Source organism: Mauremys reevesii, linkage group 9 (genome assembly GCF_016161935.1).
Source record: "Mauremys reevesii isolate NIE-2019 linkage group 9, ASM1616193v1, whole genome shotgun sequence".
In the NCBI taxonomy this organism is placed as follows: Eukaryota; Metazoa; Chordata; order Testudines; family Geoemydidae; genus Mauremys; species Mauremys reevesii.
Window position 1 is genome coordinate 75054347 of NC_052631.1, and position 19111 is coordinate 75073457.

Consider the following 19111-nt stretch of genomic DNA (forward strand, 5'->3'; position numbering starts at 1 on the left):
CACCACCTACCTCCTTCCCGACCCTACCAAGGGAGACCCCCCCGCATTCCCTGAGGCTTCAGAGGGGTTAATTCAGTGGTTCTCAAACTTTTGTCCTGGTGACCCCTTTCACATAGCAAACCTCTGAGTGCGACCCCTCCCCCCCATATAAATTGAAAACACTTTTTTATATATTTAACACTATTATAAATGCTGGAGGCAAAGCGGGGTTTGAGGTGGAGGCTGAAAGCTCGCGACCCCCAGTAATAACCTTGTGACCCCCTGAGGGGTCCTGACCCCCAGTTTGAGAACCTGTGGGTTAATTTAATGTTAACACCCTGTGTCCATTCACATGTATGTGCTATTTTGAGCATTTCAGTTTTCACAACATAGGCTCATCCCAGATTCTGGAACAAGCTCAAATGCTCAGTTCGTGGAGTATGTACATAAGCTATACTAAAGACAAACCCACAGTAACTGTCTCCAGTTTGTGAGGTACCCCATGGAGCCAGTCTCTAGGAAACAGATAAATGCATGGAGGTTAAGTCCATTAATGGCTGTTAGCCAGGATGGGTAACAAATGGTGTCCCTAGCCTCTGTTTGTCAGAGGGTGGAGATGGATGGCAGGGGAGAGATCACTTGATCATTGCCTGTTAGGTTCACTCCCTCTGGGGCACTTGGCATTGGCAATTGTCGGTAGACAGGATACTGGGCTGGATGGACCTTTGGTCTGACCCAGTATGGCTGTTCTTATATTCTAACCTAAATGAGCCCAAAGTTATGGAGACAGATATGAGTCAAGGAAGCCAGCAGAGTATCAGAAACCTGGAAAAATCTCTGACTGGATGGGCTCAGGCGTTTGGTCACAAGCTGAGGTGGTTCAAAAGTTTTGGATTTTTTTTAAGCAGAATTTTTTATTGTTTCTTTAAACAATCAAACAAAGCAAGCAGCAAATATTTGGCCACACACTGCTGAAACCCCAAACCATATTCAGGTTTGGCAGACTAATTTCAGCTTTTCAATTAAAAAAACCACCACAAATTTTGAAGGAAAGCAGACGTTGTCTGTGATTTTTTTTCTGCTTTTTAAAAACCCCTAGTTTTCGATCCAAAAAAAGTTTTGACGGAAAATATTTGTCCAACCTTTTTAATGAGCTTTAGTGCCTTTTAGCACTAGCTGATTCTGAGAACCAGTGATACCTTGTAAAGAAGTTTTCTCAAAACTGGGTTTGTGCCGAGATGCGGAAGGTTTATTTTTCCCAGGGCTGCCCGTGTGGGGGAGCAAGTGGGGCAATTTGCCTGGGCCCTGGAGGGACCCCCACGAGAATATAGTATTGCAATTTTTTTTATGGAAGGGCCCCTGAAATTGCTTTGCCCCAGGCCCCCGAATCCTCTGGGAGGCCCTGCAACCCCAACACTTTTTATTCAAAATAGTGCTAATTCTAAATAGGAGTGGTATATCCACAAGATTGTATATTAACACTTTTTTTTTAATGTTTTACAGTTACAGGAGCCATTGTCTCCATTTCTGAGAGGAGGAAGTTACTGCCCAGGGAACAATGTTATCTATGAAAAGACAATAAGAAAATATGAGTTGCTAAATCCTGAACAGGTGAATGATTTCTTGTATCATTTATATTAATCTGTTGTGCAAGAAAACAAATACTTTTCTACTATTGTCTCAAGTTTTTGCTTCTCTTGGAAATTAAAGCAAATCTGATAGAATTGTTTTAGTTCATGTAAGGGCCAAATCCTTACTTAAAATCAATGGAATTTCTTTTATGAGTAAGGTGAGCAGGATTTGGAACATCTATTGGCCAAGCTCGCAATGGCCTACACTCAACTTGATGGCATTTCTATGTCTGTCTGTATATAACACAATAACTTTTCTGAATGTCACATCTGATCAGTTCCAAAATTTCAGGGAATGTTGTGGCCAGAACCCTGTTATTTTGGGGGGAAATAAAAAGGGGAGAAATGGGGTACATGTGGAACCCCTATCTTCTGTTTAACAGATCAACAGTTTCAAGCACCTCTGCAGTTGTCTATAGATCAAACAACTAGGGTAACAATACCCCAGTAGAGTTAAGATGTTGACCCAGTGAATGACCTATCTCCCAGATGGTCAGGGAAATGGGTGCCCACAGGGAGCTCTTGTCATGGGGAGGGGAGGATGAGGGACCTTGGAATGGAGGGAGTGGGGGGGCACACAGAACTCCTGGCATGGGGGAAGGAAATGGGAATGAGGGTAAACGGAGCCCCTGCCAAGGGGTGAATGGGGGGTGGGGAGAAGAGGCACACAGCAACTGACATAAAGGAGAGAATGGGGTCCTTGTTATTGGAGGAGGAAAAAATAGAGTGAGCACACAGAACCCATGGCAGGAAGGACATTGAGGGGAATTGCAGGGAGTCCATGAAATAGAGGGAGATGATGGGGTAGCACATGAGGAGCTTATGGAGAGGAGGGAAAATGCAAGGAGCCCCTGGGATTTGCAGTGAGCTTGGCCTTCCAGAAACTACAAAGTGTGCAGCCTGTTAGTTAAACTTTCCCCCCCAAACTTCCTTTTAAATTGAAGCTGAGAATTGCTGTGCCTCTTATTTGCTAGTACACCTCTACCTCGATGTAACGCTGTCTCCCCGGGAGCCAAAAAATTTTACCACGTTATAGGTGAAACCGCGTTATATCAAACTTGCTTTGATCCACTGGAGTGTGCAGCCCCGCTCCCCCCGGAGTACTGATTTACCGCATTATATCTGAATTTGTGTTATATTGGGTCGTGTTATATCGAGGTAGAGGTGTACTATAATTTTGAGCCTGACTGTGGAACCTTTACTCTTATTGGTAACTACATTTGCATGGGGATAGTCCCACTGATTTCTAGAAATAATTCCAAATTGCATGAATTTTAGAAAAACAAGACTGTAAGGAAAGGTATTGTTTAGAATCTTACTCTGTTTCTGGCCAATTACATTGTGATCGAGCTGGTTGAAATTTTTCAAATGAAAAAATTTGCTACCAAAAAAATGGGGTTTGATCAAAAACGTATTTTTCATTAGATTTAATTTAATTTTTCCTCAGAAAACTTTGAAACAAGATGACAATTTAAACACGAAACGTTTGTCTTGTTCAAAAAGTGGGGAAAAAAATTGTGAAATTTGGATTTTTGTTTTCTTCCTCCTTTTTTTGCCACTGAATGTGGTAGAACTACTGTATGTATAAAGGGTCTCGTCTCCCTGCGTAACTTTTCCAAAGTTGGAGAAGTTTTGAGTGGAAAAGGGTGAGGGAATGCTTGTATATTTTACAAAAAAACTTCACAAATTCAAATGTTCTGTTTTAAGTACTAAGAAATAACAACAAACAAATCTAGGGCTGGTGATTTTTAAAATGCATTATATGTGGAAATATTGAATTATTTATTTAAATTAGACTTGCAGGATTAAGACCCCAAATCAGCAAAGCGCTGAAGTATATTGACTTCAATGGGACGTAAGTGTATGATGCAGTGCTTTGTTGAGTTGTGGCCTAAACTAGCTTCTAGATTACTTACAATTTCCTTGTCACTCTGATATGCTTGATAAATAAAAAAAGTTGCATTTTCCTGCATTATAAAAACATAAATGATGTGGCATCATGTAGTCTGCATAATGTGTGAAAAATGTTGCGGATGTCACTATGCATTGTTCACTGTGATAATCAAAAACTTGAAAATACATGAAGAAAATTTACTGACCCATCTCCAGATTAAATTCAGGTCCAAATACTTTTCTTACTAAACTGTGCTGCAGTGAAAAAGCCAAGAAATAGAAGTCTTTCAAACTTGATCTCTTTTCCTAACTGCTATTTCTTACTATAACAGGATATGTCAAAGGAACATATGTTAGAATAGTAATAGAATCTAAATATAAAAAACAAGTGGAAGTACCATTTCATGAATGGGTATGTTAAGAATGCTAACTTTATTGAAATATTTATCTCCTATGTAAAATATAAAAATTATTACAAATCACACAGCCCCTTGATTTTCAACTCTTAAGATTCTGAGGAGTTGTGTTTGAGTGTTCAAACGTTAGAGAGACAAGGTAGGTGAGGTAATATCTTTTATTGGACCAACTTCTGCTGGTGCGAGAGAGAAGCTTTCAAGCTTACAGAGAGCTCTTTTTCAGGTCTGGGAAACTAACTGAAGCCAAGTGTATACTACAAAATTGTCAACCTAACTTATGTAGGTATACAGTCGCTGCAGTAATTACATTGGTTGTGCATATCTGCAGTTGGCTCCTTGTGTTGGTGGTCTGCATCCTAAACAGGAATGCTATTATCGATTATGCTGTCACTGTGGGGCATTGTGGGACAGCTCCTGAAAACCAGTAACAGTCAATGTGAGCAACACAGTGTCTACACTGACACTGCATTGACCTAACTGCATCAACCTTTACGCCACTCGTGGAGGTGGAATTATTAAGTTGGCGTAGCAGGGCAGTTACATTGGCAGGAACAAAATTTAAGGCTGTGTCTACACTACACAGGTTTTAGCGACATGGCTGTGTCGCTACAGCTGTGCTGCTAAAAGTCATGCAGTGTGGCTGCTGTTTGTCGGCTCTCCTGCCGACAAAAAATGTTCACCCCTAACGAGCGGCGTTTGCGTTGTCAGCAGGAGAGCTCTCCTGCTGACAGCACGCTGTTCACACTGGCACTTGTCACGGCAAAACTTTTGTCTTCCAGGTTTTTTTTCCTAACACTTCTGAAAGACAAAAGTTTTGTCGTTCTATTGCTAATGTAGATATAGCCTAAGTGTAGACTTCCATAGTTAGGTCGACGTAAGCTGCTCTGTGTCAACTTAACTCTGTAGTGTAGACCAGACTTCAGAGTGTCACTGCTAAATACAAGGTAGAACAGATTGTTTAGCATAAGTAGTTAACACACATTTCAAGGAACCATTCAAGGTGATGTGACCTATTAACCTTGAACGGTCCCTTGAAAAATGTTTTAACTACTTATGCTAAACAATCTGTTCCACCTTGTATTTAGCAGTGATATTCTGAGTGTATTTCCCAGACCTGAAGAAGAGCTCTGTGTAAAGCTTGTCTCTCTCACCAACAGAAGTTGGCCCAATAAAATATACTACCTCACCCATCTTGCAGTATTTGCCAACCCCAAATGTTCAAAAATCGTGACTCAGGCTCACCAAAAATCATGGGTATGTAAAAATAATAGATGTGGTGTTCTTTTTATTTGCCTTCTGCTTTTTGAACCTTTAAGGTGCACAGGGGGTTCACATTTTGAAGCTTTCTCCACAGCCACAAGGGCTAGAAACTTACTTTTTCTTTAAGAATGAAGGCTGAAATCGTTACCTATCCACTTGACTCTAGGAGCTGGATCTTAAAGGAAAGCAGTAATCATCATGAGACTCATGAGAAAACCATGGGAGTTGGCAACGCTGCCTCCTTGTCTCTGTAATATCCTGGGGCCAACACAGCTACAACACTGTTCAAATACTGTGTTAATGTTGTAATATGCTAAATGTCAAGCATCTGTGGCACTTTCAATAATATAATTAAAATATTTGCCTAGCTGATCAACATAAACTACCATTTGAGTTTTCCCATGCAAGAATGCATTTTATTCATTTATTCAGAGGCTTTATACTGGGGAGAGAGTAATGTTCTCTGGTTCTACAATAATGTTGAATTCCCTATGTATTTGTTTTTAAAGGAGAAACAATACCAGTTTTCCCACCAGTCCAACCAATCCCAGGTTAGCCAGGTATGCCAGCAATCTGAACAGCCCCAAATCATCCACCAGTGCCGAGAAACACAAAGTTGCAGTCCCTGCGAAATAAGCTCAATCTCTGTGAGTGATGGTGGAAGAGGAACGAACACCGTGCAGAGAGTAACAATCCAAGGCTGCGAACCAGTAAGAAGAATTCCTATCTAATAGTTTACTTTTCACAGCATATTAATATTGTAGATAGTGCACAGCATTTTACCAAAAAATTAAACTAAAGGTCTGTGGGAGCTTAGTTTAAAGTGTACAGTGTGGCGATTATTTTCTATACATCCTTTTTGAAAATGCTTAGAATAAGTTAAATTAAGAACCAAAATGTATATGTATAGATATTACTGCTGAAAATCTCTACTTTTCCATTTTCTTGTATTGTCAGCACAGTATGTGAAATGTTTGGTTAAGAGTGTTTGAACTGGCAATGTTCTGACCTAAAAAGGGTCGTGCTGTAAAATTGTTTCAGGTACCCTGTAATTTCTAGGGGCCCAAATGGAAGGCGTTTTTTGGTTGGAATCTGAGCAGGAGAGCAGTTTTCAAGGTCTATCAGCTTTATAATCATGTCACCTGCAGATGGAGATGAGAATTTTAAATAAATACTTTCCTCTCAATATACAGATTATGGCATTTGGAAGCTAATTTTTCAATTGTGTGTGGAATGAATGCCTCCGAAAAATTGTGTGTGCCCATTGCACTTGCAAAACCCCATGTTGGCATATGCCAATAGGTAGTTACAGGAGGAAAACAATCATTATGAAGCAGCTGAAAATTTTGCCCTTGAGTATAGTAGTATGCCTAAAATGGAAGTGATTAGAAAATGTATCCCACCTCAGTAGGTGAATTCTTCTTTATATTCAGGAGTAAGGTAGTTAGATCGACTTGGTTCTGAACTTTTGGTAGGAATTGATCATAGTTTTTCCTCATCAGTGAGACCTGTATGCGCTTGAACAAATCATGTCAAACCAATCTGATAGCTTTCTTCGATAGGATAATGAGTCTTGTGGATAAGGGAGAAGCAGTGGATATGGTATACCTAGACTTTAGTAAGCCATTTGATATGGTCTCGCATGATATTCTTATCAATAAACTAGGCAAATACAACTTAGATGGGGCTACTATAAGGTGGGTGCATAACTGGCTGGATAACCGTACTCAGAGAGTAGTTATTAATGGTTCCCAATCCTGCTGAAAAGGTATAACAAGTGGGGTCAGCAGGGGTCTGTTTTGGGACTTGCTCTGTTCAATATCTTCATCAACGACTTAGATATTGGCATAGAAAGTACGCTTATTAAGTTTGCAGGTGATACCAAACTGGGAGGGATTGCAACTGCTTTGGAGGATAGGGTCATAATTCAAAATGATCTGGACAAATTGGAGAAATGGTCTGAGGTAAACAGGATGAAGTTTAATAAAGACAAATGCAAAGTGCTCCACTTCGGAAGGAACAATCAATTTCACACATACAGAATGGGAAGAGACTCTCTAGGAAGGAGTACGGCAGAAAGGGATCTAGGGGTTATAGTGGACCACAAGCTAAATATGAGTCAACAGTGTGATGCTGTTGCAAAAAAAGCAAACATGATTCTGGGATGCATTAGCAGGTGTGTTGTGAGCAAGACATGAGAAGTCATTCTTCCACTCTACTCTGTGCTGGTTAGGCCTCAACTTGAATACTGTGTCCAGTTCTGGTCACCGCATTTCAAGAAAGATGTGGAGAAATTGGAGAGGGTCCAGAGAAGAGCAATAAGAATGATTAAAGGTCTAAAGAACATGACCTATGAAGGAAGGCTGAAAGAATTCGGTTTCTTTAGTTTGGAAAAGAGAAGACTGAGAGGGGACAGGATAGCAGTTTTCAGGTATCTAAAAGGGTGTCATGAGGCGGAGGGAGAAAACTTGTTCATCTTAGCCTCTAAGTATAGAACAAGAAGCAATGGGCTTAAACTGTGGCAAGGGAGGTTTAGGCTGGACATTAGGAAAAAGTTCCTAACTGTCAGGGTGGTTAAATACTGGAATAAACTGCCAGGGGAGGTTGCGGAATCTCCATCTCTGGAGATATTTAAGAGTAGGTTAGATAAATGCCTAGACCATCCCGGATAGACAGTATTTGGTCCTGCCATGAGGGCAGGGGACTGGACTCGATGACCTCTCAAGGTCCCTTCCAGCCCTAAAATCTATGAGTCTATGATCATCCTCTCCTACAGAGAAACCAATAAAGAGACTAATTTTTCTTTAACGACTATGGTCAGTATATACATTACCTTTTACATGCTGTTCAGAATAGTTATGCTGGGTCAGACCAATGGTCTATCTACCTCAGTATCTGTCTCTGACAGTGGCCAGTGCCAGATGCTTCAGAAGGAATGAACAGAAGAGGGCCAATCCCAGCTGCCAGAAATTGGAGGTTTAGGGACACCTGGAGTATGAGGGACTAAGGGAGGATATGATAGAGGCCTATGAACTCATGAATGGTATGGAGAAAGTGAATAGCGAAGTGTTATTTACCTCTTCACATAACACAAAAACTAAAAGTCACCCAATGAAATTAACAGGCAACCTGTTTAAAACAAACACAAGGAAGTTTTTCACACGGTGTACAATCAACCTGCGGAATCGTTGCCAGGTGATGTTGACAAAGGCCAAACGTATTGCTGGGTTAAAAAAAAAAATTAGGTAAGTTCATGGAGCATAGCCAAGATTGCTGTTGACGGATCTATGCTCCATGAACTTACCTAATTTTTTTTTTTGAACCCAGTGTTTTCAGAGCACTATCTAGAGAAACTCCAAGATCTTTCTTGAGTGGTTGGACCCCCTCATTTTGTATGTATAATTGGGATTATATTTTTCCAGTGTGCATTACTTTGCATTTATCAGCACTGACTTTCATCTGCCATTTTGTTACACAAAATTTGGTGACTGGGCAACTCCTTGCAGTCAGCTTCGGATTTAACTATATCAAGTCATTTTTTTATCATCTGCAAACTTTGCCACCTCACTGTTTACCCCCTTTTCCAGATCATTTGTGAGTATGTTGAACAGCATGGGTCCCAGTACTCATCCTTGGGGAACACCACTATTTACCTCTCTCCATTGTGAAACCTGACCATTTATTCCTATCCTTTGTTTTCTGTCTTTTAATCGGTTACTGATCCATGAAAGGACCTTCCCTCTTATCCCATGACAGCTTACCTTGCTTAAGAGACTTTGGTGGGACCTTGTCAAAGGCTTTCTGAAAATCCAAGTACAATATATATCCATTATGTCATCCTTGTCCACATTTGTTGGCCCCCTCAAAGAATCTAATAGCTTGGACAGGTATGATTTCCCTTTACAAAAGCTGTGTTGACTCTTCCCCCAGCGTATCATGTTCATCTATGTGTCTGATAATTCTGTTTTTTATTATAGTTTCAGCCAGTTTGCCTGGTATTGAAGTTAGGCGTACCAATTTGTACTTGCCAGGATCACTGCTGGAGCCTTTTTAAAAGATCAGCATTACATTTGCTATTCTCCAGGCATCTGGTACATGGGCTGAACCACAGTTAGTAGTTCTATAATTTCATATTTGAGTTCCTTCATAACTCTTTGGTAAATATCATCTCGTCCTAGTGACTTATTACTGATTTATCAATTTGTTCCAAAACCTCCTCCACTGACATCCCCATCTGGGACAGTTCCTCAGATTTGTTACCAAAAAGAATGACATGGTGTGGGAATCTCCCTTGCATCCTTTGCAGTGAAGACAGATGCGAAGAATTCATTTAGCTTCTCCACAATGGCCTTGTCTTCCTTGAGTGCTCCTTTAGAACCTTAATCGTCCAGTGGCCCTACTGATCGTTTGGCAGGCTTCCTGCTTCTGTATCGTCAGGGCTCAGGGAGTTCTAATGCAATATTCTACAACTTGATTCAACATGATCAATTCATTGATGCAGCATAGGTGTTAAATTCTCAGATTTTCTTTGTGTGATTTTGAGCTGTAGTTAATAGAAAGCTGAAATGAGAAGAGATAACTAGCCACAAAAGGAAAAGGCAAGATGAGTTCTAGTAGTGATCCAATAGAGATCTTACTTGGTTTTTAAGAAAAGAGAACTAACATTCAGCAATTTTTAACTCGAATTTCACTTTTAGAGCCTAAAAATGTACCATAGTCTTAGTCACACATGGTCAGTATATTCTAATTCATTTTACTGTAAACAAAAAAGAGCAGTAGTCCTTGTTTGAATGGTCTCCAGGGCTTCTTAAGTAGACTGACGCCTGTTGTGTGGCAAGACATTTTATTACCTTCTGAGTTGTAAGAGTGCTCTCTGTTCTGAGATGCTTATAATTCCAAGGCTGAATTTAAGGAAGTAAGGACAGAGTGACTCCCTGCATTCTTAATCTCCTTCACTGATTTCATTTTAAATGTCTAGTTTAAACTGATTTTAACATATTTTTGTATTTTATTAAAATTAGTTTTAATGATCTATTACATAATCGTTTTATCATGTGATGATAATCTTTGAGCATAGTCAGCATTAGCACTTCAAGAACAGATAAGTGGCTCAGGCAACTTCAAGGTGAGTAGAAAAAAAAAAGAGTACAAATTATGTAAGAGCTGGGAACATGACAAAGATGTGTGGAACAGATAAAGCAAGGGGAGGGAGGCAGGCAAACTTAAAAGGCAGAAGTTTACACTGGTGACTCATATATGTTCTGTAGAATTATACAGGAAATGAAACACAGGTCTTTAGGACAGTAATGAAAGTTAACCCTTGCTTGTTAATCTACAGTTTTAGAGTTTACCTGTCTCTAGCCACTAGTGTCTTCACACCTACTTCTCCAGATCCTCCCATTTCCCTTTCAATGTGCTGTGCTTTCGTATATAGAGTTAAATAGGAGCATGCCAATTGTAATGAGTGAAATCAGAACCTATGGAGAATTTTGGAAAAGTTAGAGAAGTTTTTTTCATAGCACCTTAAGGTTAATATCTGTGTGTATGTAAAAAGAAATCCACATCTCCGAGGTTGAGACACATTCCATTTGTGCTTAGGAAGACATAGTTGAATGATACCTCAGCATTCCATAAAGACTGCTTTTGCAGTGCTGCTGCAGTCAAAAAGGCTATTTGATTGCTCCACAGAATAAATGAAAGATGTCTATGGAAAACAGTCTCAGTCTAAGTGACTGTAGTCATGTGTACTAAATTCTGCAATAAAGAAAAGGAGGTGGTTCTTCGAATGGTGGGTCCTTATAAGTATTCCAATTGTGGGTGCGCATTCCTGCTATGTTTTCTTAGCAGTCAGTGTCCGTTGACCTGCATGTGTGTCTCCTTTGTACTCCCAGCTGAGGTTATAATAGGCCATGCGGGTCAACACCTCTCCAGTTCCTTCTTACTGCTGCATGGCCTGAGTCAGAACTCTTGTTCCTTTGCACTCTTAGGGTAGGTCCATACTTACCTGCCGGGTCGACGCGGAGAGTTCGACTTCTCGGAGTTCGAACTATCATGTCTAATCTAGACGCGATAGTTCAAACTCCGAACGCGTTCCCGTCGACTCCGGAACTCCACCATGGCAAACGGCGGTGGCAGAGTCGACGGGGGAGCCGCGGAGTTTGATCCCGCGGCGTCTGGACAGGTAGGAAATTCGAACTAAGGTAGTTCGACTTCAGCTACGCTATTCGTGTAGCTGAAGTTGCGTACCTTAGTTCGACGACCCCCCCCCCCCGTAGTGTAGACCAGGCCTTAGAGTGTTCTAATCTGTTGTATATTGTTCTTGTTTTGTTGTTTACTTATTTGTTGTTTAGAGCTTACTTTAGTGGATCCTTCCTTTTGTTCTACTTCTCCAACTCCTTTAATACTTTAGCACCACTGGTTTCCTCTTTCTCCAGATTGGAAGTGTATTGTAAACCACAGTGATGGAATAAGAGATCTTATTTGAGATTCTGGTTCCGTCATTCTCCATCTAAATTGCAGTTTAATTTGCTTGATGATGAGTCCAGAGCCTATAATCCTTAAAGCATATATTCCAGAATGTCCGTGTGTGTTAGATTGCATGATTTGAATTAATGTAGCTATGGATACTTGAAAGACATTTCCATACACAATACAGTGGAAGCAAAAATCATTAAGAAAATCTGGAAGTTATCAACAGTTTTCATTTTTTTATTCATGCAGTGAGGGTTTTTTGGTGTGGTTTCCCCTGCCTCAAATGAATGCTGAAAAGACTTTTTCCAATAATTTTTCTCTCCCCTACTTCCACTGGGCTGTTTAACTCGAATTGTCTATGACTGCATAGTGTGTGGAGGTCCTGAAGGGGGGATTCCCCCAGGGGACTTAGATGCCTACGTCCAAAATTCAGATTCTCAAAATTCCCGTGCAGCTGCCACCTATCCCTGAAGTGCTTAAGTTTCCATGGGTAAAGTCTGCTAGGCCCCTAAATTTCTGCTGTTGGGCATCTGCTTGGTTTCCTCGGTCCTGACACCACTGAGCAGCTCCAAGTAGGGTTCACCATAGGCATTCCCAAATGGTTTCACCTGTGGGGCGCAAATTGGTTAGGGTGACCAGACAGCAAGTGTGAAAAATCGGGATGGCCAGTAATAGGCACCTGTATAAGACAAAGCCCTGAATATCAGGGCTGTCCCTATAAAATTGTGAAATCTGGTCACCCTAAAACTGGTAGACATGCTCAGAGGCAGCCTCAGAGCCTATTGATCGGATCAAGCCCAACACAAAACACACCTGTCTCCAGAGCCTAGGTGCCTGTCTTTGGGGTTGTGAATGCCACTTGGCAGCAGCGCACCTAAAACTTTATTTGCTGTAATGCTCAGCCTGAATCCCCCTTATGAATCCCATCCCGAGTGTCTTCCAAATTCCACGATTACAGAGGCTGCCTTGTATTTTGCGGGGATTCTTTCTTCTAGAAACAGCTGCTTAAAGCCAACTTCAGCTTTATGCAGCCATTCAAGCCAATCTTCCCAGAAGCAGCGTGTCTGTGCTGCCTTTTCAGAGTGCCTGTGACTCTGAAGTGCCTTGGGGAGAATGCTGGGCCATATGCTGTTAGCCAGATAGCTAAGCAGTAAAAGGATTTGTTGTACGCTAGTAAAGATCCTTAAAGGCACTGCATGCCTAAGTTGAAATCTCACTGCTGTCTGCTTCTTTATGGGTCCTGAGCTGCCAACTAGGGGGAAATTGGTCAGATTACTTCCTCCTCCCTCTGCCATGATCCCTCGGTAAGCTGCCTCTTCTGAGACACTTTTTTCAGTCCCCCAAGTTTACCCCTTTCAAGTCACAGGCCCAACTGCTCTCTAACTGCATCTCTAGGTTTCACTCCCCTGGTTGTCACCTTCAAAAAAGCAAAGTCTTTCTTGTTAACCTTGATAACATTGTTTTCCCCTCCAGGTACACAGTCTTCAAGAAACTAATGGGCAGCTGGACTCCAGATATTTTGGCGAGCTACTTGCTGAAGTGAACCGCAAGAGCAATGACCTGTACAGCTGTTTACTGCAGCATGTGGAAAAGATAGGAAGAAGGTATTGTAGACCCCCCCCCCCCATTGTGGTGTTCTAGGAATCTCAGGAACTCATACTATGGTTAGAGAAAACAGTGCTGTTTGTTTGAGCTGCATTCTGCAGACAGCTAAAGTTCATACAGTGTGGTGCATAATAACTTATCTCCTTGAGTGTCTCAAGATGTCAGAAGCCATGCTATTTTATTGAATGCAGTGAGTGTATTTCAAACTGTTTGACTAATGGTCAAGGCACTTTATGGAGTTAAACTACAATGTATCTCCCTTGTCAAGATAATTTAGACAGCACATAGTGCATACTGAAGTTAATATACTGCACGCTGTGACGTTTTGCTTTAAGATACAGTTACATTATTGTACTCGCCTGAAGATGCAAAGAAGAAAACTACTCTGATGCCAATGTTAAGTGGCATGTTCTGGATTCAGAGAGGTTATGTGCACCATAATGCACAGCATCTGTAGACAAATTAAGATTTCTGTATGTATTATAAACCACTTCTGAAAGAATAATTTGATACTGAATCCTCAGGCTGCAGCTATCTTCAAAACAAATTACAAGTTTTTCTAAAATTCCTCATTCTTCTCCTCCCCACCACTTCTTTTCCTGGACTCATTGGGTCATTTCTGCCTCCCGATCAAGCAGTGAAGGTTCTCCAGGAATGAATTTGTCCCAGTCTGTAGAAAATAGTAAGATTTTAATAATACTGAGGAATTAACTCATCCAGGTACTGGTTAAGGCATTGACAGTGCTTAGAGCAATTGGAATGGCTCTCCGATGTTGCTTGGGAAAATAAGAGGCCAGTTGGGCTGACAATAACCCTCCTTTGTTCTGATCCCTAAATTAAAAATGTGGTGGAGAGCAAAAGCCTACCCCGTATTTCTTCTCAGAGTTGGGCGGTTTTTTTCATTCCTTTCAGATCAGCAAGAGACATGCTGTTAATCTGTCATTTTTGTGTGTTTTTTTTTTTACAGGACACAGCACAATGAATCTACAAGTCAAGTAAGCACTTGGAGCAATCCAGTCCAAATGGTCACTATTTGTTGGTAATAACAATGGGGCAGATTCTCAGTTTTGAACTCCGTGAAATTATGCCAGTTTACCCCAGCTGAGGATCTAGCCCAATCTGTAATGTCAGGAGGACAATCTTTGATAGTTGTGCACTCCTAGTAAACAGTAGGATTCTTAAATATATCTATAGCAATATGGTTTTAAATATGATGTTTTTAAACATGTACATTTAAATAATTTGTACTATTATTTAGTAGCTTGTGAGGGGCAAACATTAAAACTTTTTTCCTGCGTGTTTGCCTGTAAAACTGACAAGATATGTAAAAACTTGGATAAGATGTGTGTCACTTAAAAAGCTTCCTACTGTAACTACTTAATCATACATCACTTTCACCCTCCCACAAATGCAGCAGCTGGTTTTAACAACACTGCACAGCCTTTCTCCACAGGAAGTGAAGTATAATATTATCTTCAAATGAAACTTAAAGTGAATTTAGATTGACAAATGCAAACAGACAGATTAGTGAGTTACAATCTTTAACTGCTGTGATTCTGTTGGAATTTGGCCAAGTGGATCACGGGCAGAAATTGTAGTTCGGTACTAACTTGGTGGAAAGAGTGACACTTACTAAATCAGGTATAGCATGTCCTGCAGCATGTAGGACATTCTAGTCTCCATGACTTACTGACCAAGTCTTTACATACTTAGCATGTAGGATTTGATTTGATCAGATCACATCACACGCTAGTGTAGCTGCAACTCAGTGTAACTTTTATTTCTTCAGAATAGGAAAATAATTGTTTATTTCTAAAATAATACACATTTTAAAATTGACACACTTTTTGCTTATTCATCAGCAAAAAATAAATATGCTTCAAACTAATGTGTCTCCATCTAAATTAGCTTTATATACAATATAAGATATAAATTTTGGAAGTTTTCTGGATATAACCTGATCTGTGTGCATGCCATTTCTCAGAGTTTTCTGTCTTTCTCATGTTTTCCAAGCAGTAAAGTAATTTAATAAAGAGATCCTATTGTGGTATACAGGAAGAATTCTTATTTAAGATGTCAAAGCCAACAAATTGGTTTGTTTTTCTATCTTCATTATTAGGCAGAAGATATTGAAGGTTTGATTCCCAAAGGACTATCAGAGTTGACAAAGCAGCAAATTCGCTATCTCCTGCAGGTATGCAAATGGAAAATATTACTTGCAAATCAACAAAAAACATAGTTAATTTGAGGCAGTTAGTGTTTGCCTTACACCTGGAAGCACAGATGTCTTACACATTTTTATTCTATCTAATGTAACTATGAATGTTATTCCTATAAACATCTAATCCGTTTTTGAATCCTCCTAAGGGTTTGGCCTTGCTGTCTTGTGGCAGTCATTTCCACAGACTAATTGCTTTTTTACACTATTCACATTTCCTCTTATCCGTTTTAAATCTCTTGCCTTTCAGTTTCATTGGAAGTCTCCTTGCCTTATGAGGACGGATTAAATAGGAGCATCTGGATTACCTTGTCTGTACTTTTCCTTATTTGGTCATACTTTATATTAAGAAGTGATTAGTAGATATAATAATAGTTCAGTAGATCTTATTGATTGCTTACAATCATGTTTTGTAACCACCTATAACATCATCTGATGACATTCTATAACATGTACTACTCATGCTTATGACATCTATTAATAGCTTAACACTTTATAAACCATTTGTAAGTTAATCTTAATATAAAGTGTGCCTCACTTTTTTGTATACCTCTATCATGTTCTCTCTTAGTAATCTCTTCTAACAGTCCCAGTCTCTCCTTTTGTCACTCATCTTTGGATCCCTTTAGCCAGATGTTTCTGGATATGCGGTGATCAGAAAAAGAACTCAAGGTTCCAAATGAAGGCTTAGTATCTTTACATAATGGCGTAATATTCTCAGTATTTTCTTTCCCATCCTTTATACATTTTAGTAGTATGCTTTTCTGGCCACTGTTGTGAAATGTGCTCGGTCAGAACTAGAATTCCAGCTTAATTCACGTGGCATTGCTGAGGAATTGTAGTATAAATGTTATGTTTGAAGCCCCCTTCTAGTGATAGCTGCTGCAGGGGCAACAGGTGGAGTAATGTGGGAGGTACCACGTGCTCGTGGATGCTACTTTAAATACTATTTTGATAATTGTAGTCAAAATAACAACCCATCCTGATTTTTATTTTACACAAAGGTATTTCTTTCAATTAAAATTCCTAGCGTTAATCTTACGTGTTACAAAACTCTTTTATTAATTTGAACTAAGAAGAGAAGTTGGGAATCCCGTGAAAGCAGCTTTCAAAAGTGCTGTGTATTAATAAGAAAAATAAAGTAGACAGGGAAACATGATCCATTTTGATCCAGACATGAAAAAGACCAGATTACAATTTTTACTATATAAATATCAAGCCTTCAGTGATAATCCCAAGAGTCATTGATCCTACCAGTAACTAGAGCGGTTTTTGTATCCTTTCAAGGAAAACAATTTGACTCTTCACCATAACTTTAAAACAGACTTGTTGCACCATGAGATACTGCAATAACATATAGTTTTAATATGAATAGGCCCAGAGCACTGCCACTTGAGTGTATTAACAATTAAAAAAGACCACCACCAATATGGCATTACGAAGCACTACTGCGTCTCTTTTTACATATAGCTGACTCCTTTTAAATCTGTTTTGCTTTTCCACACTAAAGGGAGGAGCTGGTGTTTTTATCTAATGGTTTTTGTCCTTGGGGTGAAAGCTTAGTTTGGCATATCTCAAAGAAGATGAATCACTGGTGTGTGCTTTCCCAAGAGTGATGACTAATGTGTTTTTTTTTTGTAATTGCTCTAATTCTGAATGCTCTAAATTCACCATACAGCTGAAAATCGGAAATATCAATGTTATTTTTCCCTTCCCACTGTGTGCATATATGAAACTCTTCTTTATTTCTCTTGTTCTTTTTTAGTTGGAATGTTTGTTTTGTCCAGTATTGAGGCAATAATCTAAATAATTTTGTGTAATTGACAGTTTGTTTTTAGTGAATGAAAAAGTCTCATCCTTGTAGACATGAATTCAGATTTCAAAGTACTAGTGACATTAGCAGCTCTTACAAATCTGTTTTCTAGATTTAGTTAGCTGCAGAGTAATGTAATTTCCAAGTTTGCAATTATCTAACCCGTGTCTCTAAACAGATTTGCAATAAATCCCATACTGTTAAACTAAAGACAATCAGTTTTGCTATTCTTGTTGTTTTTAGTTATTGTCAAAGATTATATCCCACAAAGAAGCTGAAACCAATCCTTTTCTTTTTTCTAGATGAGAGTGACATCCGATAAATCACTGCGACTTGTACTTTCCACTTTTGGCAGTTTGCGGGAGGAGCTTTGCCATCTACAAGATGACTTAGGGGTAGGTCATTGCAAAATTTGGATTCCATTGCCTAATCTCTTTGGTTGGTTGATTTGAAGGCCAGAAGGGACCATTATGATCATCTAGTCTGACCTCCTGCATAACACAGATCTGAGTTTGTTACATTACATTGTTTGAAGTATTTGCAAGAATCAGCTTTAGTCCATAAAGAAAAATTTAGACTAGACTAGTATCTTGTCCCAGCAGCAAACTCCACTGCAGTTACCACTGTTGCGTGATGACTTTCCCTTAATAATTAGCTGTATAGGTAATTGCCTGTTTTGAGGAAGGATACTCTGATATCAGGATGATGTGAATAGCACAGGAAGACAGGACAGCAAAATAATAAACCTATATATATTGTGGAGGATTTATATCTACCCTTACTTGATGGTGCTTAACTTGACCACATGTAAAATTATAAAGAACAGAAATACAAAAAACAGAACCCAAAGTATTTTGTTGAACAGAATGAGACAGGAGCCAGAGCTTTCCCAGGGGCTGGCCAAAGACCAAGGAATGAACTTCAGAAGGAACAAAGGACCATCTCAAACCTCACCACCTTCCATTCTAAGTGAAAGGTGCATTTCTTTGATCTTGCCTTCTCTAACATGTATTAAAAAAATCCAAAACACCTCCACCGTGCACACTTCTGCCCCTAGGGGAAGGATGAGAGAACAAATGTGACAGATGTTAGTCATGTTGTTTAATGCACTACTATCATGAGATGAGAACCTATATAGAAAATAATGTAACCATGGACACTTTGGGCTAAGTATGCAGTATTGTAACAGAGCAAACAAATCAAGAATAGTATTGAAAGTATATCCAACAAAACAGATTTAGAATTAAGTACACATTTTGGGGTTTCGTTTCATTTAGTTTGACTTTATGATGAGCTGATAAATTATTTTAATTCATCTATTTCTTTTAAAAATAAGGGGATCATTTTCTTATTTATACTGACAAATTATAGAAGCTATTCATAACAAGTACTTTTGTGTCATAGAAATTGGAAACTGACAAGATGTTACTAGAGAAAGATCTGGCTTTTAAAGAATCTCAGGTGAAGGAGTATGAAACACTGTTGGCATCTGTGAGAGAGAATAATCGCCAACAGCAGGTACATTCATATATTTATTTTGAACAAATTTACTATCCCCCAAGAATTCACACTTAGAATAAATACTGAGCTCTATGAACAACTTTCACAAATCTATTCTTGGTATAACAGCTTCCAACAAAAAGGAGATGTTAGAGATCAGCATTCTCTGTAACATGTGAATGTGTTGTTCTGAACAACTTTATACAGTACTGTTACTGGAGATGTTCAGGCATCTAACACATAGGATTCTGGCTAGGAAAATAAAGGGTCCAATTCTCATTTATCCTAAAGCCCCACATGCTGCGCTGCCCATGTTATGGAGCCT

General features: G+C 39.5%; 1 protein-coding gene across 1 annotated transcript in view; it reads left to right on the forward strand.

Moving 5' to 3' along the window:
- Positions 1-19111, forward strand: part of POF1B (POF1B actin binding protein) — a 50557-nt gene that overhangs the window by 19062 nt on the left and 12384 nt on the right. Inside the window, exons 2-8 of the mRNA XM_039489829.1 lie at positions 1483-1590; positions 5689-5889; positions 13124-13254; positions 14223-14250; positions 15375-15449; positions 17589-17681; positions 18691-18804. Coding sequence (XP_039345763.1) covers positions 1483-1590; positions 5689-5889; positions 13124-13254; positions 14223-14250; positions 15375-15449; positions 17589-17681; positions 18691-18804 — 750 coding nt within the window. The remainder of the gene's footprint in view (positions 1-1482; positions 1591-5688; positions 5890-13123; positions 13255-14222; positions 14251-15374; positions 15450-17588; positions 17682-18690; positions 18805-19111) is intronic.